The following is a 21,711-nucleotide window of genomic DNA, read 5'->3' on the forward strand; positions in this document are numbered from 1 at the left end:
TTCTGGGCAAGCCAACTCCCCTAACATACTATTGATTCTATTTGTTAGAGGACAGCTAAAAGTATTGGGGGGGGGGATACATGTATTTATGTTTAGGCCACAGCAAGTAAATCTTATGGATGACATCCTCTACAGACTGCAAAAATAGTGAGATAGGGCGAAAAAAAACAAGATGGGTAAAAAAAAACAAGATTGGTAAAAAAAAACAAGATGGCTAAATTTTCAAAATAGACACCATAAATGTTGTAAGAAGAGTTGAAGTGACAAAATATGGTAGTACTGACAACAAATCATTAATTCCTGTATTACAGAAGTGAGCTAGTGTAGTAAAAGTGACACTAGTGTGGTAGACTGGTATCACTTACCAAGTTGGCAACTTCAATTATGACTTCCATAGTGGTGCCACTTTTCTAACTATCCAGCTGGTTTCACTTCTATAACTACAATCATGGCTACCTCGCTAATGTCACTTCTGCAAGTACAATCATTAGGCTCCAACACAACATACTTTCCCATTTTGGTACTTTCTTGTCATGTTGACCATCTCCGAAGAAGACAAAAAATCTTGTTTTTTTTTTCTGAAATCAGGCAAAAATTAATGAGCGCGCGGATGTCATCCATAGAATTTACTTGCTGTGGCCTTAGCAAAAAGACCTTGATTCCTGTATTGGGGAATCACCTAAGTTACTTGAAAGTAAGTATAACCCAGTACTAGATGATTTGTATATATTTATTCCAAATGCTAGGCAGTCAGCTTCTTTTTGTCAAATTTGTTGAAGTAGGTAGTACTAGGTACACTATATATGTACCACACATGGATGATGATGTACATTTCCATAGTGGAGACAGTATCATTCGAAACTAAAATCTATCGAGGGTTATCCCAAGTTATTACAGATGACTGTCAGACAGCAGGCAACAAATTGTACACATTGATGTAATGGAAACATAATTTCTGCCTGTCTGAACATGTTCCTAATTAGTTCTCACTTTAGGAACATTTTATGATTTACCAAACACATTGTATTGTGCTAATGACTGAGCTCTTCCCTTTACTTTTGGTATATAGTGTAGTAAAATAGACTTTAAAAAGAAAAGGTATTCAAGTTTACGTAGGAGTGCCACAAATAAGACATCTAAATTTGTGCCTGTAGCTGTATGGCAATTTTATGACATTTAAAGAAGGGAATCAATGTCAAGCAGACTAGAAATAAACAAGTCTTTCTCCATGGCAAGTGTGTTTGTCAAGCACTTTAATGGTGGTAAAATTACAAATGTTGCAATAGAGCTGCTGCCGATGTACCTTACTTACATTGGTACTACACTGTCTGCACATTTATGTATTCAGCGTAGTCAAATAATGGTCCTGTTATCCTGATATTCTGTAAACCTCACACATAAGTACAAACTAACCCCAACCTGTATACATGTAGCTATCTACTTTTACACTTGAGTCACTTGACCCTTTTCTTCATCCTAAATACTTCAAAACTTCATCAGAGGTGCACATTCCTGTTATCATAGCTGTGCACACGTAGGAACTTTTCTACAAAACCCTTCTGGTATTGAACAGAGGTACTTTCTGTTGGGGGATAAGCAAGTACATCAATCGGTAAAAAAAGTGAAAAGACTAGTCTGAATACTGAAGTTATCTTGTTCTTTACAGCCAGTTCAGACTACTTCATCACTTCCAAAAAGACATCAACCACTTCTAGCACTCCAAATTATTGATGGAATGAAGAAGTGCCTCTGAAATAAATGTTCACAAAGCATCTCATACTCCTCTAGTCATAGCATATAACCAAATGTTACAATTCTAAATGTTCACATGCTAGTTTCTATGTTCACATGCTAGTTTCTGTTGTAGTGAAGTATGTTAATTACTACAGCTGTTTTCTTTTGTGGTTTACAACTCTTCCAAAAGGTATGGATGGAATTTTACATTTATCTCTAAAAGAAACCATATAAAGACACTACATTTTATTTTCCTAAACTTCAGTAAAAAAAGTGTGAAGTTTATGTACTTGAAAATGTATTAAGAATAAGATCCTCCCCATACAACTGATGGCAAACCTGTCTATCCCTCCTACAGGAATAACTTGTCAAGAGAATCAGAACAACTTATTTTTCACAACTTGTCTGTCAGTTCACAAGCTAACAAGAACTGGTATCTATTGTATGTCTTTCCACCAGTTGCTGTTAACATCCCCTCATGTTGAAACAGGCATGTAAAGATTGTTGAAGCTCCAACTGTTAAAACCGCCCAGATCGTTCCCTGGACCTAGACCTGGATCGTGACCGGGAGCCGGCGCCGCCTCCACCACCCCCACCACCAGCTTTGCCTCTTCCGCCACGCTCACGCGATCGTGACCTCCTGGATCCCCCACCACGTTCGTGTGACCGTGACCTGCGAGAGCCTCTTGTTGGTGGGGACCGAGAGCGCTCCCTGGACCGAGACCTGACAGAAAAAATGAAAGAAACAGTACATGTAACATGGATTAACAATGCTTAATGGTCCACAAAAAAAGGAAATGTATATCATACAAATGATATGTATGTCAATGTTCAGGAAGGCACTGCCACTTCCTGCTCATGTAAGTTTGCTTTGGTGAAATAAATGAATAGATGATATAAGTTAGAACAATCCAATTAACCTACTATTCTAACGTTTAAAATCATTCTCTGACCAGTGTCCAGCAGTGGTGTTAGATTTTAAGATACATACTTGAACAGTTAATAGTTCAGATTCAAAACTAAACAAACCTTCGCCTGCGCCGACGACGACCATACAGCTCTCTCCTCAGCTCACGGGAGATGGGCTTTAAATGCATGAAGTTGCAGAATCCACCACGAGTACATTCTCTGAAAGAAACACAAGACAAAACACTTAAACTTCCAACATTCAGACAAAGATGATCACTAAATCTCCTATTACAGAGTTCTTCTTAACACCCTGCCAAAGGCTAGAACGATAATCTCCCATTGGGAATGCCACATAACAATGTTGAAGCTCTACTGACCCCATCTCATACTGACGACAGCAAGCCTCCCTGAAGTCAGTCACAGGAGACAGCTCGGCATGGATGGGTTGTCCATTGAACCAACGATTGTTCAAGTCCTTGACGGCTTTTTCTGCATCCTCCTCATAGCGAAACTGTGGACGTAAGAAATACTCAGTACCATAGGATCAAAATAGGTAACTTATTGACATGGCAAGTCATTCACTGCAGACTCAAGTCACCAGAAGCATATTTATGTGGGCGAAGCCACACATATAGTTTTCTTACAAGTATTTCACCGGAAATCAGAAACAAATGGAAGCCTCCATGTACTCCATGTTTCAAGCTTTTTGATTGGCCTAAAGTCGCACTTTCTCGGTTGTACGTCAGAGGTGAACCTATCAACGCGCAGGACACAATCGGCATCCATTTTGATAATAGCCAATCAAAACTCAGAAAAATGGAAGCTGTTAGCAAATACTCCGCGTTCCCAGCTTTTTGATTGGCCTAAATTCAGCCTGTCTCGGGTGTACGTCAGAGCTGGACCTATCAACGCAGAGAACACAAAATGTCATTCGGCATCCAGTTTTATAATAGCAGCTGAGACGCGGCAGTAAATCGGCCATGCATTCGACCAAACAGGCGCTCAAGGAAGAAGTTGCCCGCCACGGAATGAACAAGATTGATAAATTTGCACAGAAAAACATTATCTTCAGAAAATGGGACCTTGGAATCTTGCAAATTAAACAGTGAACGGACGTGTTTAAGCTACGCATTGCATTTGTATACATGTACCTGTTAAAATGCCGGCAAGAACGTTACGGCAAGCTTGGCCGAATGGCTAAAGCACCAGCTATGTATGCGCTTTTTTTCGCTAGGTCAACCCTGGTTCGATTCCGGGCGGGAACAACTTCCTTTTAGTTGTCCTTTTTTTTTCTTTTTTGATATTTACAACAATTTTATCTTGCAAACAGAGCATCGTTCAGTTTACACGCCTTTTTATTTATTTTTTAATTGCCCTCAAAAGACGGCGTTTAAACGATCGGACGGTCCATGTGGGGAGGGGGGCTCGTCAACGCCTCGGACCATACCGGCAGCCAAATACTGTATCGTCGATGTCTGTCGCCTGCGGCGTTAAGTCAAATTTGGAATGGAGGCTACGGTACGGTACCGGACCTGAACCTGATCATGAATTTCAGCTTTATAATTGCTACACAGCACAACCCGTGACGTCAGGTAAAGGCCGAGAATAGGGGTGAACCGAGAATACGGGGCACCTAATGGCAATTACTATTGTGTGTAAGATAGTTTGACTTAAACTTCAAAAAAGGCCACGGGAAAGACTTGCTGCATTTTCGCGAAAATGTTGTCATTCTAGTTGTTTCTTTTCTTGCGATTTTTCCTTTCTTTTCCCTTCGCCCACATCCTGCATTTTTTCAAAAATGTTGCCTTTCTAGTTATTTATTCATTCATTTATCAAGATCCTTAAAAAATACAGTGGAAGGTATGGTAAAACAGGTGTTTCTTGTTAGTGAGACGCCTTTTCAAGGCCGCCATACCGAATGCCAAGGCCGTCAATTGTTCACTACTTTTAGTGATACCAGTTGCTAAAATCCTAAGAGACACCACTGCTAAAGCAAGACATTACAAACAACCTGAAAGCTAAGCAGAAGATCACAATGAACTCTTACCTTGACATACACGTTGCCCACCAGATGGTCGCCCAGGTTATCACAGACGTTCATCTCCTCGATCTCTCCATACTTCTCCTCTAGCTCAGTGAACACCTCCTGAACACACATGGCCAACAGAAGGACACATGTGAGCTGGGGCATGAAACCCTGTCAGCTGAATTATAGCGGTTGGCATACTATGTCAACAGGGAGGTAAGGAGCATTCCTGTTAAACCAGCAGAGGTTTGAGGTTTGGCTTAGTAATGAAGATAACTGGCACACTAGGGGAACAGGAGAGAGTAGACCTGGTCCGGGCAATGTTAACAGACTCTATCCCTCTGCTTTCAGGGAATAATCAAACACACACACACATGTAACAGAACCACGATGTATTCACCCTGAGTCTCTCCAAACTGGACAGAACACCCTGCACCCCAGAGGGCTCAGTCCGCATGTATGGACTGTTCCATTAGCGGGGGAACTAAACTATTGTAAGTAATCTAACAGGCAACTCGCCTGCAATGATGATAATAAGTGGAACAGTCTGTACCAGATACCAGTAGCGACATTGTATTAGTTTGATGGCTAACAATTTCTCTCCACAAATATGACATAGATACCTCCCGAACAAAATAGAAATATTTGGACGATTTACATCTTCACATTGCAATACGTACCTCAAAGAAGTTGTCATAATGCTCCTGCATCTCCACATCACTGATATTGCTCACTGTAACCAGGCAAGATAGGATGTTGCATTACTTGAGAATGGCAAAAGCCTATAATCATTAACAATGCTATGCTATTTTTTACCTTTATTCAACCTTGATACATCTTTGGCCTAAGCCATTTTTCAAGATTAAAAAAAATAATAAAAGGTTAAATATATGTGTGACTTTGTACATAAAGATTAATGAAATATTTCTATTCTATCTGGCACTCTAGTCTAGTGGACGAATCAAAATGATCATACGGGAGTCTATACAATGCATATAAAATGTACATGCTGTTCTTATTGTACTTGATACTTACAGTGAGATCCATCTGCTGTCTGTGCACTGTTCTGAGGGTTGCGATACAGGTTTGGCATCAAGATGGTCTAGCAGGAAGAGAGAAAAGTGTAAACTAAGGCTCAAATGAAATCATTTAATATTATTCCAACTAATAAGATTAAAATGGTGAACTTGATCATAACAAAACATCGATAATTACTTGCGAAATTAACAAATAGGTAATACCAGGTACAAGTTTCCACAGTTAATCAGGTCCAGGTTCAGGTCCGGACCAGATCAGCCGATCCTCTGAAGCTGAACCATAACTGTACCTGAATTGTTTTTACTGGTGCCCAATCCCTAGTGATGACTTTGTACGGTATACTACTGTTTGCAGGGATTTGATTTCGTGGTAGCGGGAAAAGGTACTTTTCGCGGTGGTTTTAATTTAAATTCCCGTTAGCACCATGCACTGTAGTTTGTACTGCCATGGAAAAATTTTTGCGATGGTTTTAAATTCACGGTGAAGCAGCCATCGCAAAAACCGTGAACATAAAACCACCGCGAACATTTCTGCATAATTTACAGTATCTGTTTGATACCTGGCTGAATGTTGGCTTGTTGTGAAGTCGAGAGCAGCGATCTCCATGGCGGCATGCTCCAATCTTGAAGTAGAAGGAGCAGTTAACCCTGAAACACAAGTGAGAACAGTTTATGTGATATTCTTCATAGGCTAGTCACGTGCATGGTACATCCAAACCAAGTAGCAACATACAGGACAACAACACCAGAGTGGGGTGGGGGGGGGCAAAATTATACATACATACATAGGCCAAGAAAAGTAACCATAAAGACGTTACAGACATATCGTCAGGGCGAAAATGTTCCCACCAACTCTACTTTCCTCACAGTCCATCCACAGTGGCACTAACTATTCATTGTCTTTGGAAGAAAATTTATTTGTCCACATTCATTTGGCACAAAGCTCGACAGCATGCATGACTCTCATATAGACGCGTGCAGCAAGGCAAATTATAGCACACTAGTCAGAAGAGCCAATAAGATTACACAGCTCGGCATATCATCTAAAGCTAGATCTAACTGTTTTGTGCACATGTTTTACAAAATAGTTCATCTCTTCTCTCGCAGCTACGGTCGTGAAACTCACTTGTCTTTCTCTGTGCCGAAAATGGACGCCAGATACTCCGCCATCTTTCCCTCCTCTCCCCGCTGTCACGTGATCGGTCGTCACTAATTACTGTGCACATAGATATGACGTAGCCCAAACAGTGGGTTAACCCACAGGCGGAAGTGCGTATTACACAAAGCAGTGCGGAATATACATTTTCGGTGGGTCGAAATTTCCTGCTTTTTTTGTCGTGGGTATTTACCTTTACATTACAATCTTCGTGTTTCCCACTCCCTTCATTGTTGGGGAGGAGGCCAAGTCCATCTTTCTTGCAAGGGTTGCCAACTAAGACGTTAATTGGGGGGTCTGATTGAGGGATATGTAACGTTACAGCGTATACGTCCGGTCTTGCTGTCGAGTCGCCATAAACACACTAGCCTAGTGTCCAGTGTCACGCTAGTTTTAAGTTTACCGGGAATATGCGGACCCAGTAGAATAACGTCAGACTACTAGACTCTGTGGATGTTGCAGAAACAGATTTTCGACAGACAAAATCATATACTGTAAATGCAGAAATGTTTGGGGTGGATTAATGTTCGCGGTTTTCGCGGCGAACTTAAAACCATCGCGAACATTTTTCTATTATGGTATTAGACTCCAGTCTATGGTGTTACGGCAAACTTAAATCCAGCAAAAAGTCCCTTTTCCCGCTACCGCGAAATTAAATCCCCTCGAACTTAAATGCATTTACAGTAATCTTCTCAGAATGGACAAGCGTAACATTAGTAATACACAAACTGACAAAGAAAAACTGAGAAAACCAAGAAAGGAGGAGACAATGTTGCCAGATCTTCTGTTGTGCCCCATTGACTAATGAATAGATGAGATGAGATACTGTAAATAATCCTGCCTAACCGAAGAACTCTACTGTACTCTACTCTACTCTGTAAATGCATTTAAATTCGCGGGGATTTACTTTCGCGGTTAGCAGTGGCGACTGTGGAGGTTGCATTTGCTTGTTATGTTATACATACATGATGTATACTGCAACAAGCAAATGCACCCTCAGGAGTCATCACACCTATAGCTACATACATGTATGATATAACACTGCAGCGATGTGTTTTACCATGACAGTAAAGTTTGCTAATGAATTTGATATCAAATTTTCTTTCACGATGCAGGTTGTTGCAAACAGACATCAGTAACTGGATCATCATGAACCTGAACAGAGTCAAGGATGAGGACAAGCTTGAACTTTGCAGAAAATATTACTATGGTAACTTATCATTCACATGTCTGAAGGGATGCATGCTACATGTACAAGCTCTCACAGAAGCCGTGATCTAGCACTTGTAACATGCAGCATGCATGTGTAACTTGGAGACTGGCCTCATCAAGTCTTTCATGCTAGATTTAGGCTACCACTTGCCAGTTGGAGCTTTTTTGATAGAAGCTTTATACTGAGATAACAACTTGCATGCATTTTAGAAAAACATTGTAGATGACAGTTTATCAAAGATGGTGAAAATGAAGTGATGAGAAGTGATGAGAATCAGAAATTTGCTACCATCAGAATGGTAGCAAATAACTACTTGTAAAATTTTGTTTGTCTTCCAAGACATTAACTTCATATACATGTATACATGTAGTCTCACTTCTGTCCTTTGCAGGTGGTTTCTTTGCCCTCCCCTTCCTTTGGTTGGTCAACGTTGTCTGGTTCTTCAAACAAGCCTTTATTCGTCCAGCTTTTGAACAGCAACAAGAGATCAAGTCATGTAAGTAGAACATATGCCCAGAAAGTGACACAAACTGCATATTTACACTTTTACTAATCTGCTACAAGTACCAGTAGATAAGTCTCACTGCTAGTGTGTTTCTATTATTTTGAAAGTATCTTTTGAAACGTGCCAACAAAGAACAACAGAAACATACTAGGTTATCATATTTTTTATTCACAATCTTATGCATATCAGTACATCAGTACTTGGGTGTCTTCCTTTGCGTGGCCTTGTTGTCTCAATCAGTTTTAACTTGTTCCACAACGTTGCTTCAAAAGGCATCCTTGTCTCTGAAAACAACTGTTTATTTTTCTATACACAGATATTATCAAATCCCTGGTTGGCTGCATACTGTGGACAGCAGTACTGGTCACGTGGATGACAATATTTCAGATGTACCGAGCTGACTGGGGAGAGATCGCAGACAACATGTCCTTCATCATTCCTAAAGGAATTGCCTAAGACAGCAACTGATGTCAAAATCAAACATCTTTTTTTATCTGCATTTAGTTGTGTTTGTTTATAGAATGTATTTGTAGGCATTCAACTTTGAAATCAAAAACAAGGGGCATTCAGAATACCTGGTTTCTCATTTGGGTTGCAAAATGGATTTGATTTAATTTCAGATAAGGTTGCTCACTTCAAAAAGAAATGCATACTGAGATTAAAGATTTCCACAAACGTAAATCATACTTCATTCTATGCTGTATTTTGAAAATTTTTAAACAGTACGATGATGAAGCACGTCACCGGAACGTACTGCGCCTGCGCGAAAAGTATAGACATGCTAAACCTTGCTAAACCCCCGGTTTACTAAAGGGCCGCATTTAAGAAAGTACGTGCGTATATAAGGGTAAAATCCCGTGTACGTTTTGCATGAAACCATGTCTCTAACATATACTGTGCAACAAGCGGGATTTCAATGCAACGTTGACCAAACCAAGCCCCAAAACACCAGGGTTCGCGCAGGCGCAGTACGTTCCGGTGACGTGCTCGATGATGATATAGCAGGAATCGGTATTATGATGAATAGAGTTAGGGATTGTTTAATTTTTTACAGTTATACCATTTAAAAGTGCAAGAATAGGGTGTTGAATGTTACAATCCAGAAATCCAATGTATTACATACAACTATGTACAGAAAACTTTGCAATAAGCATTAGTGATTGCTATGATATGATAGGAAAGAATGTAATTTGTATATTATCATGGAGGTTGTATAAAACATAAAACTGTATTGCCTTTCTTGTTTTGAAAGGGAATATAACATCACTTTGTTATGATTTATGTTATGTTCATCTTACTTTTTCTTAATGTGTGTAGATATCCTACTTGATACAATGTTCTTCAGAATGGATTCTATGAAAATGTTCAGTTTTATCATGGGGTTTCTGATGTCCTTATTGTATCAGTTTGTTTGTTAAAACATGACCTGGAAAAGTACCTTATATGGAAACTTCCCTAGCCTGCCAAGGGCCTACCATGGCAGCTGTGTGGTGTTGATTTCAGTTGGCTGTATCATGAGGAATTCAGGGCAAGCATGATACTGGGAACAGTACAGCTGTTTCATATACATTAGCATCCGTAGCACGTTCTCTGGGGCCTTTTTTCCGTCTTTTTTTTGCTCATAATACACTTTTGCCGGCCATTTCTTTTTGTACTGGGTCGCTTGACCATTGGCCAGCAAAAGTGTATTATGAGCCCAAAAAAGATGGAAAAAGGTCCCAGAGAGCCTGCTATGGAGGCTACATATACATGCTGTGTCAGTTATATGTATAGATAAATCTATGGAATCTCTTGTCACCAACCTCCTTGTTGTCACTTAGGCCTTTTACATAATTTGCCCTCAGACATGTGTGATGAGCATACATGTACTAACTTTTCATCCCCCTTAATTCCACTTTTTCAATTAGACTATTGTAATTAATGACATATAGTTCTGAAACTCTCCTTCTCACACTGACAAAGTCTAAAAAAAACAGTGCATCAGACACAGTACAGCCAAATAGAGCAAAAGTGCAATTTATTGAGAAAATTTATCTGTTAGTTAAATGGTACACATGTCCCCTTTTCCAGTCTGTGCTGTGTGTATATTCGATGGCATATTTTTATATTCTTCTCCATTATATATGGTGCCAATGAATATAAAAGCAAGTACATGTTATTTCCCATTTTCATGTACAGTACAGAAGCCAATTCCTTTGCAGCAGTAAACATCATTCTTGTCATTTAATATTCATTTTGATAGGTCTACGTTACCTCTTTGTATTGAATCATAAGGAATAGCTTTGAAGATATCAAACCCCAGCATTTCCACCATCATCGGGTATGTCTGATTATCTAACTATTCTGGCATTCTTCAGTAATTATCAGTTGAGATAAAACTATACGAAACTATTACTTGCATAGCAGCGTTTATGCCATTTAGAATCAACAAAAATTAAAACTGAATGATGGCCTAGGACATCACAAAATGAAATTGATACAAACAGAAGCAGTCAGCAAACTGGCCATGTCTAAAACTTGATCAGATGGCAACTAAGTGAGTAAAAAGCTCATTAGATCAATATATTTTTATATAGGTACAGTATGTTACAACATTGCAAGTTTCTCACTGATTATATATTATTACAAACCACCATAACATATAAATTGTTCCAACAATGTAAGAATTTACCCTACTTGATGCAGGAGCACTTCCTCTAAAGTGACATGTCATATCTAATTGAATTGCTCAATGTAATTGGTAACATATGAGCCCTTTTGCAATATGTAACTTCTGTAATTTACATATACTAGAGATCATCCTGCAATGCTGTATAGCAATGGACTCAAATTGATGTCAAAAGATGACAAAAGCAATGATGATTAGTCTGAAAAGAAAATTATTGGTAAAGAAGTAATCAACTACAAACAGTCACAGATGTGGCTCACACCCTTCTATTTGCCTGCATCATCAGTGGTTTTCCTGCATGTTTCTCGTTATGTCTGCGAAGAACGTCATCTAACATTAGGCCAATCCTTTTCTTAGCAGAATTCATCTCAACGCCGCTGCCGCTGCATCCCTTGGTGAAGATCTTGCGCTCACGCTCAGGCTCCTTCACCTCTACTTTTGGTCGGGGCTTTCTGGCTGGCAGCTTGAGAACACGTGTTGGAGCTGAGACCATGGGGGGTGGTGGAGGGGGAGGGGGGACTCCCTTGCCAGCTGGAGGGGGTGGGGGTGGTGTAGGTATGACACCAGGAGGAGGGGGTGGTAGTGGCATGGCTCCCATTGATGCAGGGGGTGGAGGCATGGCTCCCATTGGTGGAGGGGGAGGGAATGATGCAGCAGGTGGAGATGATGGGAGTGTTGCATCAGGTGGAGGTGGTGGCAGGTCCACATCAGGTGGAGGGGGTGGGAAGCTGAGATCCTCGGGTGGAGGGGTGGGGAGAGTACCGGGTGATGGGGGAGGAGGTAGTACAGTGGTTTCCACGGGCGGAGATACAGGCTTTTGTGCTGATGGCCTTGTGAAAGCTGATCGAGAGGGTTGTGGCACTGTTGTCGCTGAAGAAGGTGGAGCCCTGGGGGGTGGAACCGAGGATGATGGTGGAGATGGGGCGGTAACAGGTGGCTTAGACGGTTGAGAAATTGTTGGTGACATTGGTGTGGCTGCAACTTTCGCTAGTGGTGCCTTTTGAATGGGACTGGTCTTTGGTGAGGGTGGTTTTGGGGCTGGAGTTGCCTCAAATGCCTGGGCATACTTTGGTGGCGGAAGTGCCCTTTCAACGGGACTGGTCTTTGGTGAAGGTGGTTTTGGGGCTGGAGTTGCCTCAAATGCCTGTGCATACTTTGGTGGCGGAAGTGCTCTTTCAACAGGACTTGCGATTGCCTTTGGTGATGGTGGTTTTGGCGTTGGAGTTGCCTCGAATGCCGCTGCAAACGATTTTGTACCCGAAGGCTTGGTTGGTTGTATAGGTGTGACCTGCGGTACAGGAGATGTTGCTGCTGTAGTTTGGGTTGGTGGTGGGCTGCGTTGTTTTGGCGTCGATGCGACAGGTGCAGCGTCTTGGATGGACGGTCCAGCCGGCGTCTTAGTTTTGAGGGGCACTGGTGGTGGTGCCTTTCTTGTCGGTGTTGGCAGGGATGCCTCTGAAACTACAAGCGGTGGTGTGACCTTGCCCTGCACTGGTGCATAGACTTGTGACTGTGACAAGTCCCGGGGTGGAGGGGCAGGGGGTGTCTTGATCCTTGGGGGTGTCACTTGGATGAATTCCTGGCTGGTCTCCTTATCCGGCACTGTTTGGTGGTTTGGCGGTGACGATAGCTCGATGAAAAGCTGAGATCTCTTTTTCTCCTGTGGTTGTTCCGGTTGAATCTGAACTTCTTCCTGTGCTGCGGCCGCGTTCCCAGTGATCTCGTCGTAAGAAGGTGGCTGACCATAGCTGTAATCCGGCGGATGGTCCTGCTCGTCGAATGCGCTCTCCGTCGCTTTGGCCTCAGCTTCTTTCCTCTTTTGAATTTCTTCGTAAGACGGAGGACCGGCATGTCCTGTCAGGGCAGGTTTGTGATCTGTAGGCATCGGTACTTCGACCGAGAGCTCTCCCTTTTCTGTGATGGAGGCAGTGAGAGCCAGTGCGTCGACTCCCTGCGGTAATGTGAATTCCCTGCTGAACTCTCGGCAGGCTTGCATACCACCGGTGGCATCCTGTTGTTGTGTGCCATGCACGACAAGCTTGTTATCCAACGTTTTGACGTCGATGTCTCCATAAGCAAAGTCTCTCAAATTCAGTATAAGTTCGTACACACCTCTTTCAGGAACTGCAACGAATGTTCCCTCAACTGGCATTTGCGGTGCCTCAACGGCACTGATTTCCCCTCCACCGTCGTCCTCCAGGCGCTCGTGCAGGGCATCTTTGAATAGCTGTCCGAATGCACTGGCACCCAGTTTCGGGACAAGTTCGTTTCTAAGACTATCGAAGGCGTTCTGGAAGAAGTCATCGCCGAACAAGTCGTCCTCCTTTTGCCTCACATCACGCTGGAAAAAGTCATCTCGGAAGAAATCATCGTCCCGTTCAAAAAATCTGTCGAAGAAATCGTCGTCGAGTAGGCGGGACTGTAGCCGAGGCCGGCTGGATAAGGACGACCCGAATCCTCTGGACATGGTTAAGAAATTGGTCCACTATCTCGGCTTGAAGGGTCGGAAACAATGAGTGCAGAAGACGGTCCCGTAGATGATTTTGTGTAACGCAACTGACTTGGCCGCCTCATGCAATGGAGTGGATTCCGACAGTGGGAGAGGAGCCGATATTTCTAGAATGTAGACGAAAATAGAAGGGGCCTTGCTTTATTTGGCCATTGCGTACTGTACATAGGAAGGCGAAGTCAGGCCACAAATACCCTTTGCGCCATGGAGGCGCTGTGGCATCTGGAGTATGTGACAACCGACGGGGATGTATCGTATGCTTCAATCATGAACGTTAATGCTGAACTGATGATCAAATCAAATCAAGCTAGATCGGGTAGATCTGTTGATATCGACGGTCATCTATCCTTGTACGTTTTTGAAATCTTGGTAAACTCAGTATTCAGACTATTGAGAAGATAAAGAAATTCCGCGATGAACATCCACAAAGAGACTTCCACGTCCAGTTTCAGGCATGTCACGCTTTTCCCTAGAACTGCATGATTCACTTGGAATTTGGTTCCAGATTCGGAAGTAGCTCTAATTTTGTCGCGACCATCAAGTACAACCGTGGCACTAGAAATAAAGCACCTACCAGGCATCAATGAACGCTCCTGCAACGTCACTGTGTAATTAGGGTCACGTGTCAAGAGCTTTACCAATTTCAGGACAGAGGAGTATGCATATACTATGTGCTATTTTTCACGAGAAATCAAATCTTCTGCTTCAATGTCTTATAATAACAAACTACGCAAAGGATATGTTTGATACCGTGGACCTCTGTGGAAATTTGCCAAAAGTTTAGGCCTCCCCGATATTTTTCTCAGACTTAGTAATGACAATTGCGCAAGGCAAGCCGATCAAGATAGTCACATCCCTGGTCGATATCTGAAGCACGTGTTCAGCATTATGATAAATCAAACTATCCTTCAAAGTCTGTGTCTTTGTCCGTCCGTGTCATCATGGAAATGAATCTTCCCCGAACTTGAGAAGGGCGCAGCCGCACCCTGAACGTTTATGGAAGTACGCGCAATCCGGGAGTTGATCCTGTCCTTGGTACCGTAGGAGTGAGCCGAGGTCACCTCTCCAGAGACATGACGTGCCGTCCGTGCCGCATCGTGGGCTAGTCTCTACCAGACGAATACTAATACTAGTAATAGGGGACTTCGGCCAAGTTAGGAATAAAAGTCTAGTAGGAGTTAATTGGTCTAGGAGTGAACTGACCGGCCGGCGGATAGCTGGATAGACTGACTGAGTGAGACTGACTGAAATCCCATAGCGGCATATTTGTCCCGATTTGGCCAAATCCTAGCTTTTCTTTTGTCATCCAGCTGACACGTCTGCTTCGAGACTAATCGTAGGCCTGGATTCTGACTCATTTCAGCAGGCGGGTGCGGATGTCTGCCCACACAGAGGATCGTGTTACTAGTTACGTCAGAATATCTTTACTATGAATCTTTACCGTGAAATGAACGACATGAATGGAAGGGAATAGTTTTATTCCAGGCTCGGTACTTGCTTTTGATAAAGGAGTTTTAATCCTCCTTCACGTGCAACGGTTCTAAGAACTTCTAACAGAACGTGTTTTTTTCAGTGAATACATTTTAACCAAAAGAGCGTTATATCGGACACGAATCCCACATCGTCTAAGCGAACAGTTTCCACCTGAATTTTGTGTTGCTTGAAAGATAACTTTTAAAATAATTTTAAAACCTGGATTGTTTTTTTTGCCCCGCTTTCACAGTTTCGTACAAAGATTGGAATTTCAAGATGATGAAAAATCGACTTCAGAATCTGATGTCAACTGTTGTTGTAGACCGTTGGGCAGAGCTGTGCCGCAGTTTTCATGTGCGGATTTCTTTTCTACCAAACCCACAATACCCTCTGTTTTGGTCTTAGTCACACCTTAGCAAAACAGAGTAGGACTTACGCAAAGTACATGTGGTGGTTAACGTTATATCATTTGTGAGCTACTGTAAATGCAATTAAGTTTGCGCGGCCGTGATTTAATTTCGCGGTAGGGAGAAAATTCAGTTTTCGCGATGGTTTTTAGTTCACGATAGCGCTCTGGTGACTGAACAGTGACGAAACACTTTTATGGCCAGCCATTGCAGTATGAAATCACCAACTAGCAACTGGGCAAAGATGCCACTCGGCAGTGCTGGCATGATCAACTGTCACTGATTTAACTGTATGGAATCTCCAAGCAGATCCTACAATGGCATAAGATAGTACCAAACTGGCCAAGGAGTGTAGTCGCCCAAGAGGTGTCTATTTGCCATGTTAACCCGCGGTAGCAATTTAACGCGCTCTAGGCGTGGCGGTCGAAGTTCAAATTTGACTGATTTTTATCCCGCTTCAATGAAATTACTTCTAACGTTAACCAATTAGTTAAATTTCGACCATCTTCTTTCAATTTCAAGTAATTCTGTATCTTTAATATGGAACGGCCTCATTAGTCATTACTATGACGGGCACCTACTAGATAAGCCTCAAGGAAAATATCATGTCTGATCATGTCTAATTGGTTCGAGTGACAAGTAGTCAATTATCTCAATACTACCTGACTATCTGGTTTTGGCAGGGCGTGCCTCTTCTCTAAATCGTTATTTAACGTGCTCTAGGCGTGGCGGTCGACGTTCAAATTTGATTGATTTTTTTATTCCGCTTCAATGAAATGTCTTCTAACCAAAAGGTTAAATTCTGCGTGATATTAGAAATTGTTTGTAATGTCCACACTATCTGAATCCAAGATGCTCTGAAATAACAGTCACATATTGACGTTTAATATATATATATATACTCACAAACCGTGCCTTGGCTGGATTTCAAATTTCCCGCGCAGTGAATGTCAAGGGTCATCACGACGTGCTATGCGCATGTGCATACCATTTCTTCGTTTTTGAACTCGGGAGGGTTGCCGGTGCGGCTGTGTTTCTCGTCGCGGTGGTAGATGTTCACATTGTGGTCGAATTGGACACCCGAATAACTCGTCGGGTGCTTGTAACCAACAACTAAGGTGACGAGTACCTTTTATTTCGTTTGCATCATCGTTCCACGGTGCGAGTAGGTGTAACGCCCCCCTCCCCAGGCTGATTCTAAGATGGGCAGAAACAAGCATGACGCTGACGAGGACAGTGACTCCGACTCTAACATCTCCAGTAAGTCATCAGAGTCTGATTCTGAAGAGGAGTTGAAGAAGAGTAAGAAGACGAAACAAGACACGCCCCTTAGCGTCAAGAAAGCACTGAAGAGAGAGAAGAAACGGGAGAAGAAAAAGTCCAACAAGGACAAAATATCCATGGACGATTTCTACAGCAGGAACGCCGAGTTCAGGTCATGGCTGCAGGAGAAGAAGGGAAAGTATTTCGACCAGTTGAAGTCACCACAAGCAAAGAAGCTGTTCAAGAAGTTTGTGAAGAAATGGAACAAGAAGAAGTTGGACAAAAAGTACTACAAAGGCATGGACAACTTGGACACAAGTGCATCGTCCAAAACCAACTACAAGTGGAAGTTTACGTCCACCCTGAGCAGTGCCGACAATGATAGAGTGGCAGGCGCTCGCTCCCAAGTTCGGAGCTGGAGCGGCAGCCAGGACGAGCTGGATCAGCATAACATGTCCGGCGCCAGCGGATTCTCTACCTTCGGAAAGTCACCAGCGCCAGCTGATAGAAGTTTCTCGAGAACCCCTGCCTCAAGTCAGAAGCAGGGCAGTGACGTCCGCCTGATAGGACCCATGCCTCCCCCACAGGAATCCCCCACCGGTAGGCCTGCAGTCCAGGCGCACAAGAGGCCGTCTCCCGCTGCCAGCACACCTGGGGCAGGGCAAGACGAGTCCTACCTGATGGGCGGGGACAACTTCCTGGCCAAAATTCAGGCAAAGAAGAGAAAGCTGGAGGAGAAGAGGCAGAAGCAGATTCAGGTGGCCTCAGAAAAGGTCCGCGAGCACCAGGCCAAGGAGAAGGAAAAGATGCAAGCCCTGCTGGAGATGGCTCGTAGTAGCCGCCATGAGAATTCTCTTTGGAAGGATGCAAAGAAATAGAAATACCATGACATATCACCACTGTCCTACACTGTCAAGTTACATTACAAATCCATGACCTTGTTTTATAGTGCCAGCTACAGATGAATTAGGACTTTGGCATGTTGTCTAGGATTTAGTTGGTTACATTGTATATTAATGTTGGGATGATTCAGTAGTGCAGTCTGACAGTAAGCTTGAGACTGGGACAATTAGGATTTAGACTGGCAAGGCAGAAAATGTTTCCTTGTCACATGTTCCTTCAATTATGATGTGTTAATTGTACATGTACTACTGACTGTGCCATAGCTATAGCAATGTGCATTTGGACTAGTGTAGTGAATCATAGCTAGTTTACATGTACATGATGTATGTGTTGCTGGGACAACCAGACTTAATTTATTTTATTCTGTAAGCATGGGAATGCAGTTATGCCAAAGATGTATAATATACATGTAGCTCTCAGTTACTTATGCAACACATGGGTTTACTTACGTTTTTCATACATATAATGTGTTTTTAAACATTAATGTTAAGAGTTTTCTATGTTTATATAGTAAACATGCATGGCTGTAGTGTGACTTAGATTGCAGGGATTCTGTTTTAGGGAACAGTACATGTATCTATGTAGAAATAACTTCTTATTTTTGGAGAAAAGTTAGAATTAACACCAGTCTCCTGACAGAACCAGTGCAAAGAATTCCAATGTCTATAGTAATTAGATGTCTGACCTTGATGCTTCATAGTACTGTTGAGTGTTACCATTCCTGTTACATCTACAGTTGGTTAGCTACAAACACACTGCTTTAAGAAATGAAAACAACAGTCTATGTTCTGCAAATACCATCAAGCTCTTTAAAAGTAAGGGGAGAATGCATTTAGCAAGGACCTTGCATTCAGATAGTTTTACCAGATTTTTGTCACTGTAAATTACATGACGGAAACTAGATAACTTGTACATAAATTTGTTCTGCTGTTTTCATAGGTAAAAATCAACCATACTTGAAGGATAAGTTACAAATAAATGCTAAGTTGGAAGTTCCAGCCTGTCATTTCTCCATACAGAAATAAAAGCAAACAGGATTTGTAACAAAATATGACCAGTAGCAAAACATGTTGCAATATACCACTGTTTTTGCCGGGGCGCCGCAGGCGCCCGGCTTTGTCCCCGGTTTAATGGTTCGTCCTTGGATGGGTCTGCTATGGTCGCAAAATGTACCGTGCGTTTTTACGACAATTCTCAGCCCTTCTCAGCCCTTCAAATAAACGCAATGTACCGTGCGTTTTTACGACAATTCTCAGCCCTTCTTAGCCCTTCAAATAAACGTTGTAAGAATACTGTTTATCCATGACCTCTACTCGTACAGAAAACATTGCAGCGCTCATTAGCAAAGTCTAGGAAAGGAAAATGTTTCTTGATTTGCAGTAAAACACTGGTCATGTAACATTTGAGGAGTTGTCGTTAAATCGCACGGTTCATTTTGCGATAGCGTTGACGGGTCCGGGTATTTAGCGGAATAACCCGGAATAACCCGGAATAACCCGGAATAACCTTAATAAAGGATGAAAGCTACCGAAATACAGTGTGCTTTGATAAGTTAAGATCGCAGAATGCAATATTTTGGCATAAAATAATGTATATATGGCCATGGGAACAAGAAATATTACGGTTATTCCGGGTTATTCCGGGTCATTTCGGGTTATTCCGGTAAATACCCTCACGGGCGTTGACGGTGCGGAGGAGGTGAGATTTTTATCGTACAGAAATTGGTACAGTTTGTAAAGTTATCTTTCTGGAATTCGGATGTATTAAAATATAACATTACATTCTAAGGCGTAGTGTCATGTGAGTAAAATGAGCACGACATTTGACGAAAGATTTTGTGGAGGGTATACAGTCAAGTTTATTGTGCAACGATTGGAACAGTTTACGTGCGGGTGGGAGGGGGGCGTGCGTCTATATATGCAGCTGCAGGAGGTCCTGCAGGACATTTTCGATCGTAAGAGTAACGTACAATTTGAAAAGATAGTGATCATGAATTCGGACACATTGAAACATATTTCCAAGGAACGGTATATAGTTTTTTTAGTAAAACCAGTGTGTGGGGATTGACGAGAATTTAGATAGTTTAATGGTGCACTGTGCTTGAGCCGATGCGAGGCATTATGCAGGGCATTTTTGATTGTAAAAATATCGTACAAGTTGAAAAGATGGATCGGATTCTAATACATTAAAACATACATTTCCAAAGAATAGTAGAAAACAACGGATTGTAGCTAACTGTTAAACAATCAGCAAAGCAGTTGGCAAGATGTCACACCTGAACTTTTGTAGATTTTTGCTTTTTGTTGGTACTAGTAAGATGTTATGTGATCAAGACAATATTTTCTTTCTGTTTCAGTGACGCCTTAGACTGTTCTCTGCTATATATACAAGTGACACAGTAATATACAGAAACTTACAGCTAGCAAAAGTCTGTACTCAATAAGATTTTACACAGTACACATTTATACTTCTTCTGCTGAAATCTACGCATTACATTTTGCATCCAACCAAAGAGGTTTGAAAGAGAGTCCTTGATCCAACCAAATTAGACCTTGAGACCTATTAACAGATCATTGATCACTGTGCATTTTGCACATACCAGACTCAATCGTGCCACTGAGCACTGCATTTTGCACACACCAGACCAATTGTGCCACTGAGCACTGTGCATTTTGCACACACCAGACCTATCGTGCCATTGAGCACTGTGCATTTTGCACACACCAGACCTATCGTGCCATTGAGCACTGTGCATTTTGCACACACCAGACCAATCGTGCCATTGAGCACTGTGCATTTTGCACACACCAGACCAATCGTGCCATTGAGCACTGTGCATTTTGCACACACCAGACTCAATCGTGCCACTGAGCACTGTGCATTGTGCAAATAAAGTCAAGCAAAGAACACATATATTGTGAACAATGTGTGAATCTATTTTATCGGGAAAATACCACCAAGGTGACATCATTTTCAGTGGAGATAATAGAGGCAAACAATGCACTGCAAATGCTTTAATGGCAGTTGTTAACCACAGTACTTGCAGACAAGCAATTACCTGGACAAGTACAGACCTTGATGGTGTACTTTTTCAAGGAGATGCACTATACACCTACATAAAACCATCACTAAGATCTGGTGTGGAGTTCCTCTCCGTTGATGATATTCCAGACTATTTGCAACTTTACAACAATACTGTACGTGTATCAATAAAAGAGTCTTACACTGGAGACATATTTGCCACAGAAGCAGTCTATCCTTATTACACCTTAAAGAAAGCCCTAGAAGCAGCATTTGCTGAATCCAACACTTGTCTTTTCATAACAGCACATGGAATAACTGGTTCAACAGTAGCATTGTTGCACGCTGATAACAAGTATTTTGTTTATGACTCACATGCCAGAAGTCCCATAACAGCATTGCCAGATAGCCATGGCACTTCTACTTTAAGCATGCACAGTTCAAACAGCAATCTAGTTTCATTCTTGCAACAACTTAACTGGAACACAACATGCAATTTTGAGGTTGTCCCAGTACAAGCAGAAAATGTTTTCTTATCAGTTGAACCTACTGGTATACACATTATCAATCTGACTAGCAATGTTTCTTCTATGATTGAGTCAGAAAACTGCTTTCAAGTTCAACAACAACACACATACACCTTGGTTAAACCAGAGTTTGTATCTACGAAAGAGAACCTACAACAACCAAACACAGCATTTCCATTTGCACCACATTGTAACCAAAGTACTGGGAAAAACATTGTGCCATGCACCACAAGCAAACATCCAAGTGCTATGCCAGAGAACAGGAATGAAGGCCTCTTGAATCAATTAGTAATGTCACCAAATGCAGCATCAAATTTAAATGATAAAAAAGTGCAAGGTCTTGCAATCCAAAGCGCAATA

The 21,711-nt window shown here is 42.0% G+C and overlaps 4 protein-coding genes across 4 annotated transcripts; 2 read left to right on the forward strand and 2 right to left on the reverse strand.

The window, feature by feature from the left end:
- Window positions 1–1,236: 1,236 nt before the first annotated feature.
- LOC118416058 (splicing factor U2AF 35 kDa subunit-like) lies at window positions 1,237–6,993 on the reverse strand. Its single transcript, XM_035821115.1, has 8 exons — window positions 6,833–6,993; window positions 6,267–6,354; window positions 5,705–5,771; window positions 5,350–5,402; window positions 4,691–4,789; window positions 3,021–3,154; window positions 2,764–2,862; window positions 1,237–2,458 (listed from the first exon to the last, which is right to left on the reverse strand). Exons 1-8 carry the CDS (start codon window positions 6,874–6,876, stop codon window positions 2,254–2,256), a joined length of 789 nt encoding a protein of 262 aa, XP_035677008.1. The 5' UTR covers window positions 6,877–6,993; the 3' UTR covers window positions 1,237–2,253.
- On the forward strand, window positions 6,879–9,261 carry LOC118416066 (gamma-secretase subunit PEN-2-like). The gene is made up of 4 exons (XM_035821128.1): window positions 6,879–7,014; window positions 7,978–8,072; window positions 8,467–8,571; window positions 8,897–9,261. Exons 2-4 carry the CDS (start codon window positions 8,012–8,014, stop codon window positions 9,034–9,036), a joined length of 306 nt encoding a protein of 101 aa, XP_035677021.1. The 5' UTR covers window positions 6,879–7,014; window positions 7,978–8,011; the 3' UTR covers window positions 9,037–9,261.
- Window positions 9,262–10,570: 1,309 nt separating this feature from the next.
- Window positions 10,571–14,461, reverse strand: LOC118416094 (extensin-like). The gene has a single exon (XM_035821161.1). The coding sequence runs from the start codon at window positions 13,713–13,715 to the stop codon at window positions 11,505–11,507; it is 2,211 nt and encodes a 736-aa protein (XP_035677054.1). The 5' UTR covers window positions 13,716–14,461; the 3' UTR covers window positions 10,571–11,504.
- Window positions 14,462–16,603: 2,142 nt separating this feature from the next.
- Window positions 16,604–18,862, forward strand: LOC118416126. The gene has a single exon (XM_035821205.1). It carries the CDS (start codon window positions 16,840–16,842, stop codon window positions 17,776–17,778), a length of 939 nt encoding a protein of 312 aa, XP_035677098.1. The 5' UTR covers window positions 16,604–16,839; the 3' UTR covers window positions 17,779–18,862.
- The last annotated feature ends 2,849 nt before the right edge of the window (window positions 18,863–21,711 follow it).

The sequence above is a fragment of the Branchiostoma floridae genome, chromosome 1 (assembly GCF_000003815.2).
Source record: "Branchiostoma floridae strain S238N-H82 chromosome 1, Bfl_VNyyK, whole genome shotgun sequence".
Lineage (NCBI taxonomy): Eukaryota > Metazoa > Chordata > Leptocardii > Amphioxiformes > Branchiostomatidae > Branchiostoma > Branchiostoma floridae.

Bases quoted from the DNA above. Each gene is read 5' to 3' on its own strand.
- LOC118416058 (XM_035821115.1), bottom strand. From the start codon at position 6,876: ATGGCGGAGTATCTGGCGTCCATTTTCGGCACAGAGAAAGACAA. The intron at 6,355-6,832 runs GTGAGTTTCACG...CTTGTGTTTCAG, and splicing joins TTCGGCACAGAGAAAGACAA to GGTTAACTGCTCCTTCTACT. The intron at 2,863-3,020 runs GTCAGTAGAGCT...TGTTTCTTTCAG, and splicing joins TGTCGTCAGTATGAGATGGG to AGAATGTACTCGTGGTGGAT.
- LOC118416066 (XM_035821128.1), top strand. From the start codon at position 8,012: ATGAACCTGAACAGAGTCAAGGATGAGGACAAGCTTGAACTTTGCAGA. The intron at 8,073-8,466 runs GTAACTTATCAT...TGTCCTTTGCAG, and splicing joins TTGCAGAAAATATTACTATG to GTGGTTTCTTTGCCCTCCCC. The intron at 8,572-8,896 runs GTAAGTAGAACA...TTCTATACACAG, and splicing joins GCAACAAGAGATCAAGTCAT to ATATTATCAAATCCCTGGTT.
- LOC118416094 (XM_035821161.1), bottom strand. From the start codon at position 13,715: ATGTCCAGAGGATTCGGGTCGTCCTTATCCAGCCGGCCTCGGCTACAG.
- LOC118416126 (XM_035821205.1), top strand. From the start codon at position 16,840: ATGGGCAGAAACAAGCATGACGCTGACGAGGACAGTGACTCCGACTCT.